Below are 24521 nucleotides of genomic sequence, written 5' to 3'. Positions count from 1 at the left end.
AATGAATCTTGGAGTAAAGTTTTTGTATGTAAAATGTTTAGACTGGCAGAGCAGCTTTTGGGCATAAAAGCTGCATTTTCTGTAGACTGTTGCTGTTGTACCCAGTGTCCTTAGTGTCAAAAAGTTTATTTGTATGTGTCACTATAGAAAATGTATACAACATTAACAAAACATCCCTTTGACAAATGAACCACTGTGAAAAATCCTGACTTTTTTTTTTTTTTTGTTGTTGACAGAAACAGGGTTCTTGCCAGATGTAAATTGCCTCTCGGTTTTTAACGATGAGCGTCTGTTCCCTCACCTTTAATCTGATGGAATTGCACCAGCTGGTTGAGGTGTGTTTGAAGTCCAGCAATGAAACAGGGGGAAAATGCAGATGACAGAACCCTGTTCACTGCAGCCAATGTGCAAGAATGCTAAATGTGCAACGTGCTCGCGCATAAGCAGCCATAGTGGGCTTTGCCACTGATGTGCACCAGGGTGGGGCCCCATTCTCTTTTTGCTCTATAAACCTGGAACACAAATCAAAACTCATTCCACCAACTGACAAAATACCTGTAATAATTCAAGGAGATTTTTGAATTAATTGAACTGTATTTTCCTGAATTTTTTAAATTAAAATTGAACTTACGCCAATTCTGAGGAGCGTACAAACTTAGGAGCAGGACCATCAGACAAGGTGGAGGAGAAACGTGTTTTGAGCCACGGCATTTGAGAGTGTGTTGGTTTTCCTCCCTTAGCGATGAAGTCATTTTATATAGGCAGGTTAGAAACGGTATTGGGGTCGACCATATAAAGAATTGGATACTTATCCTCTCCTCTGCGTGGCCTTTCAGACTGTTGTAGTATATTTTATATCTCGTACATTCACAAATATATATTTGAAGTATATGTTTTATTTTTTTCTCAGTGTTTAAAGCTATTTGCCATGAATACACATAGGAATGTTAACACATATGGTCTACATAGAGCAGTGTTTTTCAACCCAGGTCCTGGGGACCCACTGCCCTGCATGTTTTAGACGTTTCCCTGCTCCAACACACCTGATTCATGGAGCAGGGAAACGTCTAAAACATGCAGGGCAGTGGGTCCCCAGGACCAGGGTTGAAAAACACTGGCATAAAGCATAAGTCGCCTAGAAATTCAAGTAAAAGCTCCAGGACTCATGAAGTATGCTGCTGTAGATGACTATTTTGTATACGTAAATGTTAAAAATGAAAAGGTATTGGGTGGGGAAACGAGAATATTTATCGTACTTAGCAGAGTAAATTGAAAGATTTTCTGCCTTGAATTTAGAAACTCATTGATACTCGAATAGGAGTTTAGCAATAGATGCAAAGCCACAATAGATAGTCTTTTGTGCAGTTTTGAAATAATGTAGTGCTCCGTATAGCATTATTGCTAATGGTGACTGTAAATAACAACACGGAAAAGCAGCAGAAACCGTCATACTCTAAATGTATTACTTCATTATTATGTTTATATCTATTTTATTTGGACCTTTTATATTTATTTTTGTTTGGTTTTTTTTATTTTATTCTTTTTATTTGTGATATCTAAGTTATTGGATTTCATTTATGTCCGTTCCAGTTTTATGATGAACCGCCCTCATGTGAAAGTGCTAAATCATTCGCTATTTCAGGTTCAGACTGAAAACAAGTAAATTATTGCTGTAAATACAAATCTGCTGTTTGTGTATTTTTCTAATTGTACTTTTCAATAAAGACTTTTTTTTTTCCTCATGGAGAGAGTTGGAAGTGTGCATCTATCTGTAAGCAGAAATGTAAAAGTAAATCTCTGGCTATAGACAGCAGTACTGCAGTAGTAAACTTGGGCCAGGAGAGCTGTGGTCAGCTGGTCTCTTTTTTCACCTTGAAGTCAGTAATCAATTCAGACCCAGGAAACCCAGGAGGTTGTTTCACATAGCAGGATCACCGAGTTAGCTGGATAACTGTGCTGAGTAAAACCCGGAACTCCTTTTACTTCAGTCCATGTTCCAGATCTGGGAGGGTTCTGGGTTTTACTCAGAGCAGTTATCCAGCTCACTCAGTAATCCTGCTTTGTGAAACAGGGTCCCGGTGAGGCAATTTGACTGTATAACCGGCTGCTCTGATCTGTTGCCCAGTAACAGTGAACAAACACAAACCCATCAATCTCCAGGATTTTTGAGAGTAGAACAGATCCCTGGCTCAAACATTATCCTCTGCACAATTTTAAACTCATTAACAAATGAGAAAAGGAGTGGGTTTAAACTATTAAAGGAAACCGACATCTTTATTTGGATTTGAAATCAGAACTGATGCATTCACTTGGAAAAAAGAAACTTAAGACAAATGACAAATTCCATAAATGGTTCATCTTGATAGATAGATAGAAAAGAGAATCTAATCTGGATCCATTTACTTGTAGATGAGTATTTCAAGTCGCTAATAACACGGTATACTCAAAAATATCTTTAGTATAAAAACACGGGTAAAGTGAACGTTTCTTATCCATTCCTGCATATGCCGATTCCAAATGAGTGTCTCTGAGCAGCCCCTATATACAATATTTTACATAGGTTCAAATAAAGAAGTCATATTTACATTAATTTACAGTGCGCAAACTGAAACATTCTTAGTGTGTGAACCATGAACGAATGACATGTAAAGCAATTACAAATTAACAATTGAACGAGTAAAGAAACAATTAACTAAGCAAGTAAATGAAACAAAAGCTTGTGAGAACGCACAACAATAAGCGTCTTTCAAACTGAGACAAAACAAGATAGTTTAGTAAATCGTCAGGTGTACAAAGCTCAAATGCAAATTAGGTTTTTTTTTTCTCTGTATGAAATAGGACAGCAGTTAAACAAGGAAAGGGCATTATCGTCAAAACAAGATTAAGTTAATTACACATGTTTTCAGTAGCACAGTCAGAAAAACAAATCAACATATTTATGAGAGATTTAGCTTGTAGTCTCCACCCATATCTGATACTGTAACATAATTACTAAAACAGACGCTTCGCAAGGAAGTTCCATCGCCACGCGTCCCCACAATACACAATTCAGTAACGCGATACACAAATTCCAATGTCGTGAGAGGACGTAGATGTGGAATAGTCAACACTACGAAGCAACTAAACTGCTCCGAGTTTCAGTTCATAGGCAGCTGTCAGTCTCCATCTTGTTAACTCGTTAGCGCGTGGTCTCTGGGAACAACTGTTTGTCAGGGGTCTCGGAAAAGCCTGCTAAAGTAACGTTTTAACACCCAAAGGTGTTCCCGATTCCCCACATCGCCCAGCCACTGTTACTTGTGTGTTTATTCGCCTAAGTTTCATCCACGTTTCACAATATATCAGAAGGGAAAAACTGACCCGATTCTCTTGTTCACAGCTCTCTGGCGTTTGGTGCCAGTCCCCATATTACATGCAATAAATTGAAGGATGAAAACAAATTCGACCCAACAAATTTGAGCGTTCTGCGCTTCTTTTTGAGAAAGAAATATAAGCTAGCGTTTCCAATCAGACCCAACTTAAGACCAGGTGGTGACTGCACTCTAGCAGACAGGTGCTGAATAGGATGCTGATTGGTGAAGGCCCGAGATAGACGTTAAGGAGCGGGTGAAATTCAGTAACGGAGGAGCAGACGACAGATGTCCACGCGAGTGCCGACGCGGACGTTTCTCTGGCTGAGGCCGCGGACCGTCCCGGCGACCCCTAGAACTCGTCGTCGGAGGTGATGAGCATGACCTTGTCGTTCTTCTTGCCGCCGCCTACGAATCCCACCGTGCCGTTCTGGTTGGGCTGGACCACTTCCTGCGTGGACTGCTGGGTGTACTGCTGGTAGGCGGGGGAGAAGTTGTGGATGGCGTCCTGGACCATGTCGTTGGGGTTAATGGTCTCCTTCAGCCCACTGGAGATGCTCTGCATTGGAGCGTTGTTGTCTGCGTAGAGACAGACAAAAACGTTTATCGTTCGTTTGTTCTTTAAGCTGGCAAAATCGAAATTTTCACTTTGCTGGAAATGGGATATATTCCAATACGTTGCAATAAAATATATCATAGCATTTTTTAAGACCAGCAGTTTGACTCTATTAAGCCTATTCAACTTAGTTTTACTCACAATACTTTGTAGCTATCACTAGAGGGCATGGGGCGCTGCATCAATCTGTCCAACATGCTAGCAATGCAAGCTTAATGTGCAGACAGCTCATTCAGTAAGCCAGTGGCTCTCACTTGCTCCTGGGGTACCACTCTGTTTGCTGGTTTTCGTTCCAACCACTGTTGCAATCTCTGAATTTTAGCAATTCAACTGTTTTTTGTAGAACCACTTCTTATTTAGGTCCTTAGCATGATTACAGGGATTATTACCCTCTTCCGCCACATTATGTCATAATTAGAGGTGCCATGAAGAATAAAAGCCTAATTTTCACTTTGTGTTTATTGTGCAACATTGCAAACAATTACATGAAAGGAGGCAGAAATATTTACACCTGATCAAATTTAAGAGGTCAACCAGTAGGCTCCTAATTAGGTTGCTGAACACAGTTAAGTTCTTTCATAATTGTTCCTTAAACGTACTAATACAATGCAGGTTTGACTCCTCATCATTTGCTTTGTGTTTGATAATGAAGCATTTCTAATGAACTACTAATTTGTTTTTGTGGCCATGACTTTTTTGTGTTTGGAGCCCAGTGTTTAACCTCAGTCTTTAATTTGATCAGGTAAAAGATACATACCCCTCTGTATGTAATTTAAAAAAATATAGAACGAGGGACTTTATTTCTTTATGGCACGCATAGCCATTTCTGACATAATGTGACTTAAGAGGGTAAATAATCTCTCTAAACATGAAAAGCACCTAATGAAGAAAAGCTTACAGCTTGTTAAAATGCTAGGATTGCAGTTGCATTCGGAAGGAAAACCAGCATAAACCGTGGTACCCCCAGGAAAGAGTTGTTGCAGGAAACAATATGACCTCATGATATGACAACACGCGACTGTATACCTCATGTCTAGCCCTTAGGGAACTGGAATATGTTGCAATGTATACAAATAAAATAGAACAATTATCAGCATTGTAAAATACTCCACCACTTCACAAAATATTGGAAAACATACAAATTATTGCAGTTTTCAGATATTGTAACAAAAAAAAACAGAAATATTGATGATTGTCAATTTCACGTATTGAAAAAATAAAAAAAACATGCTGTGAAATATATACGTTATATTTTCTGAATATTTACAATATATTGCATTTGTCTTAGAGTGTATTTGTTGTGTGTATAAAATAATGTGTCAGTGCACAGTGCGGAGACTGCAGGCGGCAGTGTGGGCTTTGGTTTGAACACCCGTCCCTGTTCTTAACCGAGCGCCACGCCCCTCCGTGCCAGTGCCGCGCTCCTCCTCCTCGCTGCCCGGGGGCAATGTTAAACGCTAACAGGGACAGAGCGCTTAGCGGGAAACGCTCAGGAAAGGACGGAGAGACCCCTTAATGAAGACCCAGCGCCTCTGCGGCCCGCGCTTTAACGCGGTGACACGCCGGGGGCTTAATATCTCATCCCCGCTAATGGCCGCTAAGCAAACGCTGGGGAGCGCCGCGGAAAGACGTCGACGCTAAGCGAAATATTTCACTTCGGCGAGCGGGAGCCTTTTTGGCGAGTCCCCCGGCGCGAAAATAAAAACGGGAAAGCTGTTCGACGGCGTTCCGACTCGGCGCTCCGCGGCGTCGGTCGGGAGCGGCCCGCGGTGAAGACGCGCGGCTCGTTTTACGGTCCGCTTCGCCCGGGCCGGGCCGGGCGGGCTCCCGGACGCAAACGGCGCTATCTCCGCGGAGCAGTAGGTACAATGAACACTCCGTCTCTTTTGTTTTCTTTTTTCCTTTCTTTCCGAAATGAAGAATGTTCGTTTTTTTTTTTTTTTTTGGCTCCAAGACAAAGAGGTCCCCAAGCCTCCCCCCCCTCCCCGGTAGAAAATGTGCTTAGACAGAGAATTGCCATTCATTGTGTTCCCTCTCTTTGAATGAAACTTTGAACGGTTATCGCGCGAGTTCCAGGCCGAAGCTGAAGCCTGACTTTGAGGCGGGGACGTGCAGAAGCGATTGTTCGCAGGAATGGTTAGAGAGAGGAGATGACACAGAGCGACCAGAACTGCAACTGCAGTATAAAGTCAGCAGGAAGGACAAGAGCTCGGACAGCGAGAATGAGGTGAAGGATCGAGGCGTTGCCGACAACAAAGCCTACAGAGGACACGGGCTAAAAAAAGGAAGAGAACTGAAGAATGAATATAAACACAACCTGTCAAGACTTAAGACACCTTACCTACCTAGCTGCCGATGCATGATCATTATACTCAAAAACTCACATTTCTAATCATGACCTTGAGTTCAGAGGTCCGTCTAAATTTTTTAATTGTCAGAACGTACGTACGTTAACTTGAAAATGAAAACGCAAAGCGGGCTTATGCATTTTCATTTGAATTGTGCTATGGTTTCTGCGCACGTCGAACGGAAGCGAAATGTAATTGCTGATTTGCATTTTCATTTAAATTCTGGCACGGATAAGCTTCCACAGTACAAAGAGTTTGTAACTGTTTTGTAGATCAGAGTCACCCATTTGTTGGCTTAACCGACACGCAACTACATCCACATGCAAATCTGACATATGTCAATATCGTGCACATATCCCCGGAGGGTGGAAAAAAACAACTGAATGTGGTACTGCCGTGTAGTGCAGTCATCCTCACAGTAGCACGTTCAGTATAGCTTGCATATTAAAATCAGCAAGGAAGTGCTAGCACGTTAGCACGTGTCAGGGAGTCCTTCTCAGAGTAACACCTTTACTGGGAGCTGGGCGTTAAGCTTGATGCTGGCGTGTTCAGGCATGAGGGAAAGCTCCCCTGAGACCCATCACACATGACCCCCTGAGGACGGGCCACATGTGAGCTAGCCTGCACTGGTGACCCATAAGCGCAGCAACACTGTATCAGAGATACAAGCACTACCAATAAGGATTTGGCTTCTTCCCCTCAGCTTGTGCACAATGACAAAATTACAAGACATTACAATTCCATCATCACTGAATTCTCTCCTACTCTGTTCCTCAGCATGTTTTCGTAATGAAACCCGACATCGTGTGCCTCTCGGCCTGAGGGAAGTGAGGCTAGGTTCCTTTCATTTATGAAGGCATAGAAAAGCAGAAACATCCTCGGGTGGGAGGACAATGGGAGGGAACGGGGAGACGGAGGCGATTCGATAAGCCCCGCCAGCCTGGGGAGTCCCGGGCATGTTTAAGCAGCGGACGCGCAGCGCGAAATCTTCGGCGATTATTCCCGCGAACGCTTCCTGGCCTGCCGCGCCAAGCTCGCGCCGTTGATGGACTAGAGAGTGGATGGAGGTGGGGAAAGAGCCGGAAGAGACGGCCCGCTCCATCTCACTCTCGCAACCCTCTGCAAAGTGCCCGTCCGGCCAGCAAACCTCCCCCAGCTCCGGCAAACTGAGCCAGACTGAGCCCCTGTAAGACAGATGACCAAACTGCCCCTTTTGTGGCAAGATAAGTCTTGGCATGTTGCAGAGAAAGGGAGTCTGGGTAACTGTAAATAACGTACCCTTACCTCTTGCTATCGTAACCAATCAAACGTTAAATTTTATTCTATTCATGTATATCAACTCTACAGCTTTGGCAATATCGTTTCATTACTTCCATGCCAATAATGCTCTTTGAATTGAATTGAATTGAATTGACTAAGCAAAGACATTGTGTCATGTGCACGACAGTAGACCTGAAGAAACATTTGTATATTTTGGCGGTAAGAGACTGCAGGGCCACAGTCAGGCCCCCAGGGCCCACCCATGTTATGGAGCATGTGTGTGTTCGTTAGAACCGCACGGCCTCCGCATTTCCTGGGCTGAACAAGTTTCCTGCGCTCGAGCCCCGTCCTCCCCTTCCCCCGTTTTCTCCCACGTAAAAAGGGAGAGACTTCCAGAGAGCGAAGGAGCCTCGAGGCTCTCCCGGGTCTTTACGTGCGGAGCCGAGCCCCTCGGCGAACTCCCTGTGCGTCGCACGTCACCCCGAATCTCTGATTTACTCCGGGGGGTTTTTTTCTTCTTCTCTCCTTCTTCCTTTATACGAGAGCCGAGGGAAATTAGCACGAGGAGGCTGAAGCGAACTGATGGAGCGGGTCACGTGACCCGCAAAGGACGCGTCCCGCGCGGCCGAGCCGGCCCATTCGCATTCGAGGCCTGATTCATCCGGAAATCCACCGTGCGGACCCCGGCACCACTGCGGATTTAGGTCCTTAACAGACCGCTTTTCTTTAAAGGAGAGCAGACGGCCCGTCCTCTCCTATCATGGTGATTTTTGATTTGCTTTATTGAGACGGGTAGAGAGCGGAGAGGGTGATAGATCGCAGCTCAGAGGCGCCATTGTGGTGGTGTCGAACCCCGACTCCTACGCAACTCCAGAGTCGGCTAAAGACTGCACCACATGTCTCACCGTGAATAATGACTCAGCTGTACAGTTGTGATTCTAATATCATACAATTAATCTCACTTTCTGACTTGCAAGATTGCACTTATTTTGGACTTACGTTTTGACTTATTGAATGACCATAAACAAGCGAATCACTGCAAACTAAAAGCATGTTAAGCATGTTAACATGCTGTTTAAAGCATGTTAAAACGACCCCTTTATTACAATATTTTGAATTCATTTCGGCATCCAACCGAATTACGCTATACTGAATCCGCTGGCGAAGCGAGCCCTGCCTACGGAAACTTCCAGAAAGCGAACCTTCTGTCGAGAGACCGCGTTTGGAAGAGGAAGCGGCGAGCGTCAGCGGCCAAAGGAGACGAGGATGAGAACCGCTCTGCTCGCCGCCGGCGCGTAGCGACGCTCTTCCTTTCCCGCCTTTTTGTTTCGCCGTCCTTTTGTCTCGAAGCACGCGGCGGCCGCCGCGGGACTCCGGAAAGAATGTTCCGGAATGATTGATTTTTTTGAGCGGTGGGATTTACTACTGTTTCTGTAACCCCCGCTTTTCTTTTGTCTACTTTTTATGCAAAAAAAAAAGTGCTGATATCAGAAGATTGCTCCCCTAACTTTATATATTCCGGTTTCGTGCCAGTGGGGGGAGGGGAAGAATAAAAACACAGAAAAAGTGAAAACCTATTCATCTAGCCACAAGGTGCCCTGGAACAGTCCTCTCAACCAAAAAAAAAAGTCACCCTCATCCCCCGCGGGAGTGGCGGACGGCCTGCGGTGTGACTTTCTTCCTGGGCGGCTTCCTCTGGGAAGCGGAGATGATGACATAGAAATCCAGTGATGGTGTATCCATGCCGACCTCATGGACGGTCTTTGGACTGAGAAGAAAGGGCACTTGCTCTCCTTTCGCCCGTCGGAAAGAATAAAATAAAAAGTTGCGGCGATCTACTTTCAAAACGGGACTTCAAACGTTTCCGTGAGGGCGAGCTACGCTGCCCTCTCTCACGTCATCAATAACCTATTCAGAAAATGAGCTTTTGCTCTTCAGCTGTTTACTTACATCTTTCCTACCTGCATCCTAGAAACAAATACTTTCCATGTATTCTATGCACAGACTGCCTGTGTTCTGTCCCTTTTAAATGCTTCAGAAACAAATTCATTAAAACTACGTCTTGACGAGGTGAGCCACCCAGGGCAAACAGCCCAGGCTAACACATCATGCCGTTAGAACAGATCCAGCTCCTCAGTCGCCCGGAGACGAGGACGTACCTGGCGTTTCGGCCTTCTTCTCCTGGTACACGGTGCAGGTGAAGGCGTAGCGGAGGGCGATGGCGGCGAAGAACATCTCGATGCAGGTGATGAAGTTCTGCCAGCCGGCCGCCACCGTGCCGGCACCCACCTCGTACCCGTCGATGACCAGGGCCTCCGGGATGACGCCGCAGCGCTCCAGGATGGCCAGAACCATGCCTACAGGGGGGGGGGGGGGCAACACCACGCGCTCAACACCGCATCGCAACACTCGCATACTCACTGAGGAGGGAAACCGCTAACCGTCCCAGCTCAGCTTATGGAAGCCATGGTTAATCTTGATGGTGTGTGTCTGCATGTGTGTGTATGTACATGTGGGCTGAGGAACTATTTTGACTGGAGAGAAGTTATTGAAACCCAATGATACATTTTGATAATTTAAAAAAAACTGCGGATTCATGACAGATATCATCACTTTAAAAAAATTTATATAAATGTTAAACAAGATGAGCAGCAACAATGTTAAAATAGAAATTGTGATTTTTCCCCACAGACGACGGCTCAAACGTCAAAACATCTGCTTCTGCTTCGTCTAATGTAGGGGTCTCAAACTACAGTCCTGGGGGGCCGCGGCCTCTCTTGATTTTTGAGATTTCCTTTCAATCAGCAGCCAATTCATGCCTTAAAAACAAGGTATGCAGATTCTTTAGCCAATCAAATGCTTAAATTCAGCATTCAATTGTGAGAGCACATAAAAATTCTGTAGACACAGGGGTCCTCCAGGATTTGGGTTTCAGATCCCTGGTCTGATTTCTGCCTTACCTAAGAATACTGCAGGAAGAAAGAGTTGTTATTTTGAGCACAAGCCGTCCTCCCGTTCTAAGTGAGGAAGGCCATCTCACCTTGCCAGAAGGAGAGGAAGATCACGGATTTGATGGTGAGGAACTTGAGCACGGGTTCGAAGGGCCGCAGCAGGTCGCTGGTGGCGAAGTAGAAGAGGAAGAGTGCGTAGAGCGCCATGCTGACAGAGAAGTTGTAGACGATGGTGATGTAGAGGTATCCGCCCGTGGGACTGGAGGGACACGGGGGGGGGGGGGGGGGGGGGGGGTCAGACTCCGATAAAGATACGCTCAACCGGTCGAATTTATATACGTCACCCTGGCCTCTGCTCAGTCCTACTGCACAATATGCCAGAGAGTACCGTAGGCAAACCAATAATAATAATAATACACATACACAGTGTGTTTGAAAGACAGACAAATAAAAGGCAATGTTAAAAGAAAAATTATGCAATGCCAAAAGTAACATTTAAAGCAGTGGTAACCAACCCAGTTCCGGGAGATTTACCATCCTGTAGGTTTTCATTTCAACCACAATTTGGCACACTTGACTCACTAATTAGCAGCTCAACAAGAGCCCAACACCCATGTAATAACTGCAACCATGGCAAGATTTATTGAGTGCATGACTCTTGTATTTATCAAAAATGTAGCTACAAGCAAATCAGAATGTGAAATGTGACCCTCACTTGAAGTCTCCATCGTGGTACTTCCCGAAGGCCTGTAAAAGGATGGTGATGATGGCCATGATGGGTTTCACCACACAGAACTGAAGAGTGGCCTAGACACAAATGAGAAAAAGCATCAGCAGGCAGGTCGTGCGATTCAGACCGGATAGTTCACTCACCATGGGAAGTTTTCCAAAGAAAATTGTTTGCGGTTACATGGACGAAACTGTGCATTGCTTTTACAATCTAAATTGATACAACTTAAACGATAAACTCTGAACATTCATCCCAGTGAATACTTGGTACTCTTCTTGCAGACAATCCGTACAGGCTATGCCATCTAAGGCCAGCTTTATGTATTTTCCTTTGCAACAGGGGTCAGTTCATTAAACTATTTGTTGGATTGTAGACACGCAAGCTCAATTACTCTTCCATTGATGTATACTAGCTATAGCTGGTGGACAAAAACAAGAATAATTTGTCAGCAATTAGCTGAGCATATACTGCCTAAACTGTGCATTTCCCCAATGTCTGAATGCTTCAGAACTTCACCCTAATTCATCGGTATTGTATTTTTTTTAGTCCTCCTAATGTTGTGAGGTTAAAACATTTATTATCTGATTGGCCACGTCATGCATCCGAAACACACCCGACTCTGCTATGTGGCGCTCTTACACTGCGAATGGGTGTGGTTCCCACGGTGACGCAAAACACATCACCTGGCAGATTTTCCCACGACAGGAGTCGGATATCTTGATTATAGAAAATATTTAATATTAAAATATTTGTCATTTTTATTGTCCATGTTATCGGTGAACAGATGAACTTACCAACAGAATATCTTTTTTTAGCATTAAGTTCCACTTTACGTACATCTATCCCAGTTGAAGAAATTAGAACAAACTCGTCTAAATGCTATTTAAACTTCAAATTGTCTGTGTATTTGTTAAGACAAATGAGTAAAGAGAACGTAAACATAATTTCCAAAGGAAGCGCCACCATTTCGAGCTGCCAATAACCCTACTGAGAAAAACTGAACTGGAGAGCGCGGCATTTATTCTTCAGAACTTACCAAGCTGCTCGGCCCCAAAAGCCCACGCATAAATGAAGCTGTGCTGACGTGAACAGATAGGTCACCTGGAGGCGTGTTTATCCGTTCCCGCTTCCATCGACTATTCATTTCCTGGCGGCTCGACGCTCTCGCGGCGCGCGATTTCTGTGTTTGTCACACGGGGAGGCCGCCGTAAAGCCTAACGCGGTTTGAGAGCCGCTTAATGGCTGAGGGGACTGCGTCATACGGCACAGTGTGTTTCCACAGCTTCGTTTTCTAAAGATAACCAATAACTGCAAGATAACTAACAGCTGTCCTTTTCCTGTCATAAAGGAAAAGGGAAAAATCATTTTCCATTAGCATTAATGTGAATTAGCTATCCAGAAATAAAACATCTTTACAACCCTGCCTTGTTTGTGTTAATGCTTTCCAAAAAAAAAAAAAAGACCGCCCTCTAATGGTTCTGGGTAGTAAGAAAGAAAATGGAAACCAACCTGTTTGCAGAATCGCAGAAAGCCGATCGAGTAACTGCACCCAGCCAAACAGCAGGTACCATACAGCCAGCTCGACCTTAAAAAAAAACGAAATAAATATTTGGAGAGGTTATGTTTTTGAACACTTTTATTTACAGCTCCGACCCAGGGAATCTGCAACCCTGGTCCTGTAGAGCCACAGGGCTTGCTGGGATATTTGTACTAACTCGGCCCCTAACTGAAGGGTTAAAGCAGGTGATAGCCACCAGACCTTCCCTGGCCCGTTTCTGTTTTGTAACGGTAGTACATATCAAAGCAAACAAAACAGAGATTACAGACTGCATCGCTGATACACAATTTCAGACATGCCTTGTACCACTGACTGGAAAGCTGCCAATGACCGAAACTGAAAACCCCACGCACAGTTTGACCGGTTACGGTTCAAAACGTTTGACACTCGCAGTTTGCGTTCAACAGCAGGATAGTCATTAGCCACTTTTGATATGAGCTTCCTTAACTGACTGCAGCCAGACGTCTCCCTCGTGGAGTAATTTATGTAAAGTGACCTTGTGTTAGCATCGCCTCCAAAACTGTCGAGTAAATGAGAAGCCCCAAGATTTTTGGGATGCTTTCTGAAGTGGAACGGAGAAAGAACATGCTGACAGCCACTGGCATCGTGTGGCTGGCTTGCAAAATAATGAAAACAAAAAAAATTCAATAGGAGTAATTTGCCTTTTTCTACTAATGAGGAGTTGGACAAATACATTGAAACACCTAGATCACATGAATGAGACATTTGGCAGTTAATATCCAATAAGCAGGTAATTCGGCAGAGGCCATTGGCACTATTTTTGCCAATGATAGGAGACAGACAAAACACAGCTGTCACCTCATTGGACCAAAGCGGGGTGCAGGCTTGATACGGTGTTAGATGCTATCTAGTCTGTAGGTAATCAGAGCGCTAATTTAGTCAGGAAAATGGTGAGAATTGTTGGGCTGTTCTCGTCATTATATTATGTTATGTTCACTTTGTATTCACATCAGTGTTAAATGGATTGTTTTCAACACTTTCTGGAATTAAAAAAATATATATCTATGCATTTTTTTTAGTTTCAGTGTTTGTTTTTCATTTGCCCAGACTGTTTTTTTTTTTTTTTGCACGATGAATAATATTTTACGTATTTACAGAAATTTCTGGCAACCTGCTGACTTTACAATGGCAGGTGAATGGCATTTGGGGGTTTGTGGTCTCAAACAAGAAAATACGGTTAAGGTACTTCAAAACAGTTTGTACAGTGACATTAAACCCATGAATATAAGCAGATTTGTATTAATAACATAAATATCTAAATATAAAAATAAATAAATATTTTTATATTGTACCACGTACATCTTTATTTGAACAAATGAGTTGTATGCACTTCAGAAAATAGTTCCTACCTGTATTAAACTTTTTTTTTGAAGAATAATCAAGTAACTTACGTGTACGTCTTACGTATAATTGATACCCAATCAGTTCTTCTAAGGAAGAGCCTTTGCTGAATTACCATTTTAGAGACCAGGGGTTTTCACCTCAAAATCACACCAAATCTGATTTTAGGCCCAAAAAATCTAAACAATTCAGAGATGCAAGAAAGAGGTGTGTTAACAGACTAATCGACTGCTTTAATTTGGTAATTTAAGTGCTGAACGACACCGAAAGACAAAAAGACCCAGTGGCTCTTCAGAACACGGGTTGGGATCTCTGGATTGGACAAACCTTCAGGGATTAGACCACTGACAGTGCATGAGTCATGCTTTATCTTAGAAAGAGAACGACAGCCATAATGAGGCTCTCTGTGCAAGCCCCTTATGGCTAGCAGTTAATAATTTACAATTTGCCATTTTGTAACTTTGGCAGGCTTTTTTTTTATAGCCCACCGAGCACAAGAAAGATGTAGGTAGATGAAAGGTAACAAATAGCCTTCTGACAGCTAATGCCATAGAAAAGGTCATTCAAAGAGCGCGGTCCCAAAACGCGTTAGCGATCGGGCTCACATTCTTAGATGTGAGAAAAAAGATGTGCGAGCTAAACCTGAAAAACAATTACCGGCGTATGGTCCACAAAGCGAGTCTTAATCATTGGAAGTCATGACGGTAGACACCTTTATAAAGAATGGGCTTTCAAAATGGGGGAAAGTTACAAAGATCAGGAAGTGCATATCTACAAAGAAGCCCAACTAAAACCCCGGTGTGGAGTCGCCCTGAGGGAGGGGCAATGCGTTTCCATTGTTTGACGGCGCAATGGGGACACTCACTGAATGGGCTTGCCCCGGATTTCTGTCATGATGCTGCTCTCCCCTCCGAGGTACTCGAAGGACAGGCTCAGGAAGTTGTAAATAACAAACGCTGCAAAATGGAAAATGCACAAGACAATTACAACGTGAGAGCAGGTTCACGACTCAAAAGGACAGCTCAGTGAAAAATAAAATGGGCCTAAAATGAGGAATTTATGGTTGGATACAACTGGTAGGGCATGGACAATGAATATTGACATAATTCATTGTGTATTCTGCTACTGTGGCAAATTTTTTTCTGAGAAGAAAAACTATTTCCTGAAATAACAATACTTATTTTTGAGCTGCACTGCATTGATAAGACACTATGTGAAAATGGGATGGTTCCATGAGAAAATAAAACTCAGGAAAGTGTTTGTGTGGACAAACCACGCATTTATAAATCAGCAATATGGTCTAATTAAACACCCCTGCAGGGTTCATTTTCAAATAGACACTAATATTCCTCCTGAAATCTCAAAATCCATGGGTCTAAATACCCATGACTTAATTTGGAAAAAAAAAAAGTTTTTTTTTTCTCTTAGAGTGATAAACCAACCGCTTCATATCTTCAGCAGCCGTATGCATCCCACAAAATAAGGTCCTGCCTTCTCGATGCATTCTGACCATCAGATTGCCTGGTACGATGCGCCAGAGCTGGCGAGGTTCAGATCTCTCTCCGGTTTGAAAATCCCCTATAATCCTTGGTTACCATTTCAAGTGGGTTTATGCAAATCGAAAACGAAGGCTGTCAACTGGCAATCTAGCGCCGAGTCTCAAAGGAAGCCGGCCGGGCGCGCGCTGTTCATCTTCACCGTATGCTATTATGTTCCGCGGAACTTATTAAAGTTGGAAAGTTTCGCTTTGGAAAGATGTAACGGGAGCGGGCCTGTCACGCCGCTCAAAAATTCTCCACGGCCGTGCGCGTAAATAATGCGTCAGGATTTTCACGATTCCACTGCTATCCATTTCGAATTGCGTTTAATCCGTCTGTGTATGGGTTCACCTCAATATGGTTCACTGAACACGTTCCATATTAGCCTGCGTGCGATTACTGTGGCCGCGTAGTGTAACTGTATCTGAGCTATATGAGCTATATCATCTTAATAGAACATCTAAATAATTAAACAAAAGATGAACAGAAGTAATAATCTGTAGTGCAAATTGCCTAATTATAATATTTATGACTAGGAACGCAATGATACAAATGCCAAATCATTATCAGTCCTGATTACTCCGAATTTGTGTTGCTTATGAAATTGCGCAATGACCAGGGAAATTAACCTGTCGTTTTAACAAATTTGTTGACTGAACACGGTCCCAGTTACTAATAGTGACGGAGCGGATGAGCTGGAAACCCAGAAAGGAGGGAGAGAGGTCGGAGCCACACCCAGGCAGCTGTAACACGGTACGACAACACCAGCCACTGTGTCGTCTCCCTTATCATGCGTATTAACCAGACGGGAGCGATGGAACAGGTCGGGCCAGTTCCTCCGAGCCGCTTGTTTTACTGTGCTACAAACAAAACCTGCTCACGCTTGCCTCGACCTACTATTACCATCAAAACAAAGGGAAATGGTCGACTGCAAAGCCCAGTCACGCATTTAACAGAGAAAAGCATTTCCTCTCCCCACCCCAACTCTCAATGCAATTACTTCCTTCATAACACGGTCAATATCTCTCTGGGCACCGTTATAATTTGCTACTATGCCAGAAGTATTTTTTTTCATATAAACAACGAAACAACAGAAGGCTGTTTTGATAGAACACATTTTAAATATACATATCAATGTTAAAAACATAACTCATATATATATATATATGTGTAGAGCATAGCATACCAATTATTGCTGCTTCGGTCTGTGCGATAGATCTGAATAAACTCTATAAAATAGATTATCAAGCAGAAATTACAATACACTAGCATGAATTTCCTCAAATTCAATGTATTAATGCAGATTTTCCTATGTACAGCCGTATATGTTTGTTGCATGAGTGATGTAGGAGAATTTTGTAAGAGTAAACCTTACTTAAATGTTTTACTAAGGAGATAGGCACAACATGGCGCTGTGGTTAAACTGAATGGCTCCGGGTTCTTTGCCCGCAGTCAGCATAGTTGTGGATCTGAATGGGCGGGGCTAAGCGGAATCTGTCCCTGCGAAGGCATCAGACGGGGCTCGGCAGGGGGGCTTGCATACCTTCATAGCAGTCCCGTACGGAGTCGAAGTAGACGTAGTACTGGTCGTTGCTGATGAACAGCAGGCTGAGCCAGGAGTCAAAGGCGTAGATGGGCACGATGAACAGGATGCGGATGATGTAGCGCTGCTCATTTGGGATGGTGTAAGATCGCAGGTGCACGTAGATCTGGGGGAGCACAAGGAGGAGAAACACGGAAACGCAGAAGTGAGGCCTCGATCAAAGATGCAACGCTTGTACTGAGGGTCACCTCAGGATCCCACTTTGGACCCTCCTGATTTCTGTCTGAGAAAGCTACTCTATTGTTTCCCTTTAGCCTGGACTGAAGCAATGTACACCACAAATAATGTCACATTACAGTACAGTAAAAAATGGTTATTTGGCTTGTCTCTGTAAGGGAACCCCTTCTAGTTCCTCATGGAACCCTCTATGGTAGGTGTAAAGAGTGTGAAATCTTCCAGATTGAACCATTCTTCCTGACGAATAACTCTTGAACTAGATGGTTACGTTCTCCTGAGAGCGTGCATGTGAAAACCCCTTGAGGGACTGTGCCCAAACACGTGCTTTCTTCATCCTGCATTAAACAGCCCTGGGTGCACCATGCTGTGGTGTAACCAGACGAGCTGTTTTAGCAACAGCATATTGCAAAGAAAAGGGAGTGACTAAAGTTAGCCTGTAAAGAAGGCTCCTGTCAGTATAACCTCTACATCACCGACCGTGACGTTATCTGGACAAGGCTGCTGTCCAAGCCGCAAGCCAGAAATCCGGAGGCCTTGTTGCAGAAGGAAAAGGAGAAACCTGGCTGGGGAAAAATGTGGGAAAACTGAAGTACCCTTTAGGGCAGGGCTGCCCAACCTTGTTTATGTAGGATTTCAGTCCAACCCTAACACAGCACACCCCTCATTCAACACCCAAGGATCTAGTTGAGCTGCAAAGTAGTAGAATCACATGTGCCAAATTAGGGCTGAAACGAAAATCTACAAGTAGAGCTCCGGGAATAGGGTTGGGCAGCCAAAAGAGCCCAAAAGACATGATGCAGAAAGAAACCAGAAATTTAACTGAAAAATGTAAAGTAAGTTTGGGTAGGAGGAAAGTTAAACTTGTAGGTTCGGCTGACTGAGGAGGCCAGGGGAATGTTTTCCTGTACTGTTGACATAAAGCTCAAGGTGAACTTGACTGAGGATCAGTCACAACGCTGTCAATGAAAGAGCGGACTGATATCATTGCAACAGCCGGCTATCAGCCAGCTATTATCGCTAACAGGGCTTCGGAACTCGAGTGCAATACAATGCCCAGCAAACAATTTTACAGGGGAGGCCATTTTTTTAACAATACATTGCCAAATTGCATTTCACATACAGTCTGTTCGATAAAGTCCACACTACACTAAACACAAAAAGTTTCTGTTTTAAAAAAAAATTTCTGTTTGCCATTGAGCCCTTTAAGGCAAAGAAGCCATCAGTATACTGAGTGTGAAATGGCTCTAGGACCCATTTATATAAGCACTGCAGTTTTACTCATTGGGAATTCAAGCAATAACCTGGCAGAGGGGTCGATGCTTTTCTTGCACATAAATTATGGCTTTGATGGTAAATAAATCTCACATTAAGGCTCTGGAGCGGAGCCCTGGAACCGAAATCACTCGACCTCAGCCTTCTTTTTTCATATCGTTAGCAACGGGACGAGGGCGGGCGGTGCGTTCCACTACTGGCTATTTCGAGGGCGGACGCCGTCTCCGGGGGCCCTGGCTTTCCCCGCGGTCCCATCCGGATCGAAATGAAGGGGTGATCGAGCGGGCATTACGGCTCCGCGGTGATGTATCTGCCAATCTTGAAAAGCGATGCCGGGGGCGGCCCCGTTTCCCCCCCGTGTGACAGAAGGGTCCGGGTCCTCCGGTGTCCCAGCATGCCGTTCAGACACCCTGACGGCGGTGGGCAAAACCTCCACACCGCAGCTCGCGGACGGAGTGCTGGACCGACTCCAAATGAGTCTCCCGACAGTAGCTTGAGAGTTTATTTATTAAACTAATAAGCAGAATAACCTTCGCCTGTAACTGCTGTGGGACGCCTGTCTGGGCAGCCTGGGCTATGACAGACTGAAGCCTCCTGTCTAGAATACTGCACTTAGAATGGAGGAGGACGGGGGGGAAGAGTCCAGCCCCTGTGTTCTGGTAGGAGCTGCCAATTAAGGTTGATTGGTGTACTGGTACTACCACATTACCAACATTTTAAAATGGTGTTATACCAGCATCTTGCAAAATTTATGAAAACATGCCTGACATTGCTTTCTCTATTTTCATCTCTATTTTCACATTAAAATCAGCAACTAATTAAAACCCAAGAAACCATGTGAGGTGAAGTAACTGTCATTAACTGCTTTAATTCATCAGTCAATGAGGAATGATGGAAACCAGAAAACCCTGTGGATCTCCAGGTCCAGGGCTGGGACTTTGCATTACATTTACTTTACAGTACTGGCATATAGCAGACAATCTTATCTGGAGTGATTTACACTACACTATTACAACTTTTTACAGAGTATCCATTTGTACAGCAGGATACAAACTGAAGCTATTTTGACGGAGTATCTTGCTCAAGGGCAAAACAGCAGTGCCCAACCCAGGAATCGAACCTGCAACCAGAGCCGCATATAGGGGAGAATACTGAGACACTCTATCCCGGGCCCGGGCCCGAGCCCAGGATACAGGGTGCAACTGTTTTTAATTTGCTGGTAGCCTCCTCCCCAGTATATTTTGTCCCCCCCCGCCCCCCCCAAAATATGTTTATCCAGTTCATAGCTGCAGCCCTGCTTGCAACCCTTGGGTTACAAGCCCAGGTTCCCAAGCCATTATACTACACTGGACCACTGATGTCACCCAACATTTACACCTTCTATGCTACATTCTGAATGCTATACGCCGTCTAAACAAAGAAAGCAAGCATCTTCTCTGGTGAAACCATCTCCGATTCCACAGCCTGGGGCAGAGGCCTCTCTGTACTATATAAAGCGAGGTAATCTTAAATTACCTCAATTGTCAGACATGACACGTGAGATCAGTGTAATTCTCCCGCAGTCTACCGGGGGCGAAACAGAGGATGCAAAAGAACAGGCAAAACCACTCTGAAGGGCGCATAATCTCCATGGGATTTGCATTGGCTCGCCTCAGCTGACCCCGTAGCTGCAGCCCACTGGACAAGCGTTCAGCATAATCACCAGCATTAGCGCTACTTAGCACAATCGTCCTGACTAACGAATTAACACGGAACTCTGACGAGAGCGCACCGGCTTTTCGATCTGACAAGTAGGGTTCTCCGAACGGACGCGACGAAGGAATACATTTCCCCAAAACAAAAACCCCCCATCGCAGGCACGTTATTATTTGCCGGGATGGACGCGCGGCTTCTTATTAAACAATAAAACGACCCGCGGGCCGCAGCTCGGTTCAAAACGGGCGCAATGGCGTGGAGTATATGAAATCTCTCTCCCCATTATCTGCAGCGAGTGCTAAAGGGGAAAGAGATAATTTGATAGACACAAAGAGTCCTCTGTTGAAGGTTATGGCACGCTCATTACTATGCTGGCACTTGCTTTGTTTACCTGCTGTAGCGATGGAGCTCCAGCCAATTTGAACAGAGCGATTTTATGGAAGGGAGAGGGGCAACTCTGCTCACCTATATTGGCGCAGCCACAGTAAATGTCGGCGGGCGATCTTGTTTCGCACCTGACCCAAAATCTCATTTTTATGAGCACGTGCCAAAGGAGTTTTTTTTTTTTTTTTTTTACTACAGGGAACATTGAGATGATCTGACACTTACAAAACAAGAACTTGACAGTGCTGTTCGAGTCTCGCAAAACTATTCTGAATGTGGCCACAGTCATGAGACATATTTAGACACGCATTTTTTCAAACTGTGATCACCATGGATAGATAAAAGCAAGCATGCAGTTCACAGAAGAAGGTGTGTTTTCATGGTCACAAAGCAGTTTCTCCCTTCGTATTTCCTATTCAATTAACTATGGTTGACAGAGGGAAGGGTATGCAATAGGGCCTTTAACTGCTACGTTCAGCCAAGGCACTTTTTGTTAGTGTGAAAAAACGTGCGCGGAAAGCCCCGGAAAGTAATCCAGACCGTGCCGCTGTTGACCGCGGCCTAGCGTCCCTGGGGAAGTGCGCGCAGTGAAGGCAAGCACTTCCCACTCCCACAGTAAGCTGGGCGGGGGGGCACAGATTAAAACTCCGAGCCATCGGGCGTGGCTGCCCTCGGGCACGGGTGGACCGTGGCAAGGGCAGTAACGCCGGCACTGCTGTTACCCCACGCCTGTCCGGCCCCTCGTTCCGCCCTTCCGGAATTGCAGACATTCGCTAGAATGCAGCTTTGCTGCCAGAATTCTGCCCGTTCTGCTGCGTTTCACTACTAACCTGTATTTATCTGCATAGTGAAGAGTCACACCCACAGCTATGAACACAATGTGAAGCTCATTATGGAAAACGTCATCTGAAAGTCTGTTAGTGCTAGGGCCCAAAGAAAAGGGTGTCCACCCAACCCATTAGGTGTCCAATTCAAGTCTTAATTATTTGACATTAAAGACTGGATAAACCTTAATCATCTTATTTCACTTGTCTACTAACTACAGTTCGGCACAGCAAATTACTCAACTGCCGGAATGTTCTGTTATATAGAAAACAGTCCAAGGATGTTCATTCTGAAAACATGCTACGTTAACGAATATTCTGAAATCACATGTCTAGTTCAGTCCCGTGGCCATTTTGAAACCTCCAAGTAACATGTCGGTGCTTTTGAACCCCACCTCTATAAGCTTCTGACAGTAGACCCCAGCAGGAGGAGAAGACACCACAACCCTCTGCACATCAAATCTGTTATATATATCAAGCACTTAAATCAGGGTCTGTTTCGATTGGTCGTAAAAAGGGCGCCGGACTGGGCAGAGCTAACCTGGTGGCAGGTCATCAGGAGCGCCGACCAGACGAAGATGCCCGACAGAACTTGGGCGGCCGTGGTGTTCAGGAAGAGCTGGTCCTCCGTGAGGGTCGTGTTCCCTGACACGAGCACCGTCATGTTCTTAACGCCAGTTTTGTTGAGGAGCTGCAGCGGACCCGCGGAACTCTCAGCCATCGTTTTGGCACCCACCGACATGGTGCTGTTTTCCATGGCCTCAGAAAACGTATTCGTCTAAAAAGGATAAAATCTTATTAGAGAAGAAATTGCACAAACGCATTTGCTAAGCATAATATAATAGAGCTCAGATAATGTCCCTTGGTGCAATAAGGGTTAAGCAATATAAAGACAACTACCGAATGGTAAAAAAGGGCACCTTTGTTTATTTGCTGATGAATAAAAATTAAACCGCACAGCTTCCCCAGGCTTATAAATTAGCTTTATGAAAGCCATTTATATGGTGTGCACTTGCAGCACACAAACAAATAAATGGCCATGATTTCATTTTCTAATACTTGCATTACTACGTTAAGCCAAGAAGCTCTTGGCTATTTTTACTGCTGGTGACTAATGCTGTATTTCCTAACCTGAAATGACAGTAAATTGCACTAATGGCTGTTTGTTCTTTCTTTCTTTCTTTCTTTCCTTCCTTCACACACCATGCACTACCAGGATGTGTGGTGATGCAGAAACTGTTGCACATTGCACACAGCAACCAACACTCAAGCCAAACTAAAAGTAAAGTGTTGGGGGAAAAAACCTGGCAAAGCTAAACAGATGGGGTGACTACATCCGGTATTATGGTTTATTGCCTTGTTAAAGAAAGTATAACGCATTATGATTAGGGGGATGGGTTCGTAACTCCAGCTGGTGTAAAGCCATTGTACCTTGGAGCTAGGCACTTAACCTGAATTGCTTCTGGAATACCAAGCAGCATTAATTGATTGCATGTAAAAATGCAATCTGTGTAAGTCAGTCTGGTTAAGAGCATCTGTTAAAATGACAGAAAGTTTGGCGGGTAAGATAGTGTAGATTTATCTTGTTCATTGTGAAGTCTCGCGGGTGGAAAAACCCCCAATATCATTCCGTATAATCTGGTGAAATATTCAGTTATGATCCACGTTGGCCTATGTGTGACAGTAAAGTCGGTGTGGAACATTCCATACGACAGATGAAGGTTTCGGTTCAACAGCATACAAGGAAATTGATCTCAAGCTCCACTAATTCATGTCTTATTTACACAGATCATTAGTCAGTTAGCAAAGCCAAATGGTCAAATTCAATGGGTCAAATTCAACGGGCCAGCCCTGGTTCTGAGAGTTCTTCCTTCAGCTATCGTATCAGACATTTTATCCCTGAACGGACCACAGAAGTTTCGAATACCTTAAACTTTTTTTTTTTTTTGAGTAAAAAGTTTTTTGTATTTTGTTTTGTTTTTTTTTTGTTTTTTACCGATGAACGTACACTGGAATGTGGGTGATCAAGATGAAAAAAAACAGAGTTTAATTTGCAATGGAAATACTTGTTGCTGAATGTAAAGCAGAGGGTGTGATTTTTTCACACCTGAAAGCCACCTGAAGCCACGTACTCAAGTAGCTACAATTGCATGTAGTCTAGCTATTTCCGAACAAAATAACGCTGTAACTACTGCGACGACACAATGGTTAAAACACGACAGAAATGGTTTGTTAAATTCATCCACAAAAACATCGCCGTCTCTATTGGGAAATATCAGTATGCTGTGAACTTACCTTCGAAATCAGAGAATGGATACACTTCGGTATCAGTGTCAGTTCCGTGTGTTTTCTTTGACACTTGCGTTCTCGATGGTAGCGACGCCTTTTTTTATTACCAGGCGATCAAATCGATTGGAAAAGCATTCGCTTGCTATTGAGCTACTTCCAGTCAGGAAGTATACAAACCTGTTGCTCTCTTAACTATCCAAAACATAAGTAAATATTCTAAATTATACAGTCCCTAAAATTACACATTTGCAAAGTTAAAACCGGATTAAACCACAAGCGTTAAGTGTGACACAGGTGCCATAGGTGGAATGGCTTCCTTATCACTGTGGAGTTGACAATGCCAAATTAACGCTTCCTTGTTTAGCCGGTAACCTCGGGAGGGCTACCTCCACGCTGAATCCGATTCATTTTATGTAATCAGTGAAGAGAATGTTTTAATCAGGCAGGCTACCGCAAAAAAAAACAAAAGCGCTTTTAAATTCACTCCAAAATATCCTTACTTCACTTGGTCGCGAATACCGGCAACAGGTGCAAAACAAGCAACTAGAAACTCATACCATGTGACTA

The 24521-nt window shown here is 44.1% G+C and overlaps 1 protein-coding gene across 1 annotated transcript; it reads right to left on the bottom strand.

Annotated features, from left to right (window-relative positions):
- Positions 1 to 2245: 2245 nt before the first annotated feature.
- Positions 2246 to 24521, bottom strand: tmem184a (transmembrane protein 184a). The gene is made up of 9 exons (XM_035399350.1): positions 23961 to 24521; positions 22207 to 22443; positions 17254 to 17419; positions 15038 to 15128; positions 12762 to 12837; positions 11238 to 11329; positions 10612 to 10781; positions 9731 to 9928; positions 2246 to 3926 (listed from the first exon to the last, which is right to left on the bottom strand). Exons 2-9 carry the CDS (start codon positions 22420 to 22422, stop codon positions 3700 to 3702), a joined length of 1236 nt encoding a protein of 411 aa, XP_035255241.1. The 5' UTR covers positions 22423 to 22443; positions 23961 to 24521; the 3' UTR covers positions 2246 to 3699.

The sequence above is a fragment of the Anguilla anguilla genome, chromosome 17 (assembly GCF_013347855.1).
Source record: "Anguilla anguilla isolate fAngAng1 chromosome 17, fAngAng1.pri, whole genome shotgun sequence".
Classification (NCBI taxonomy): Eukaryota; Metazoa; Chordata; class Actinopteri; order Anguilliformes; family Anguillidae; genus Anguilla; species Anguilla anguilla.
The sequence above is the reverse complement of the archived record's forward strand: the minus strand, read 5'-3'. Positions and strand labels throughout refer to the sequence as shown.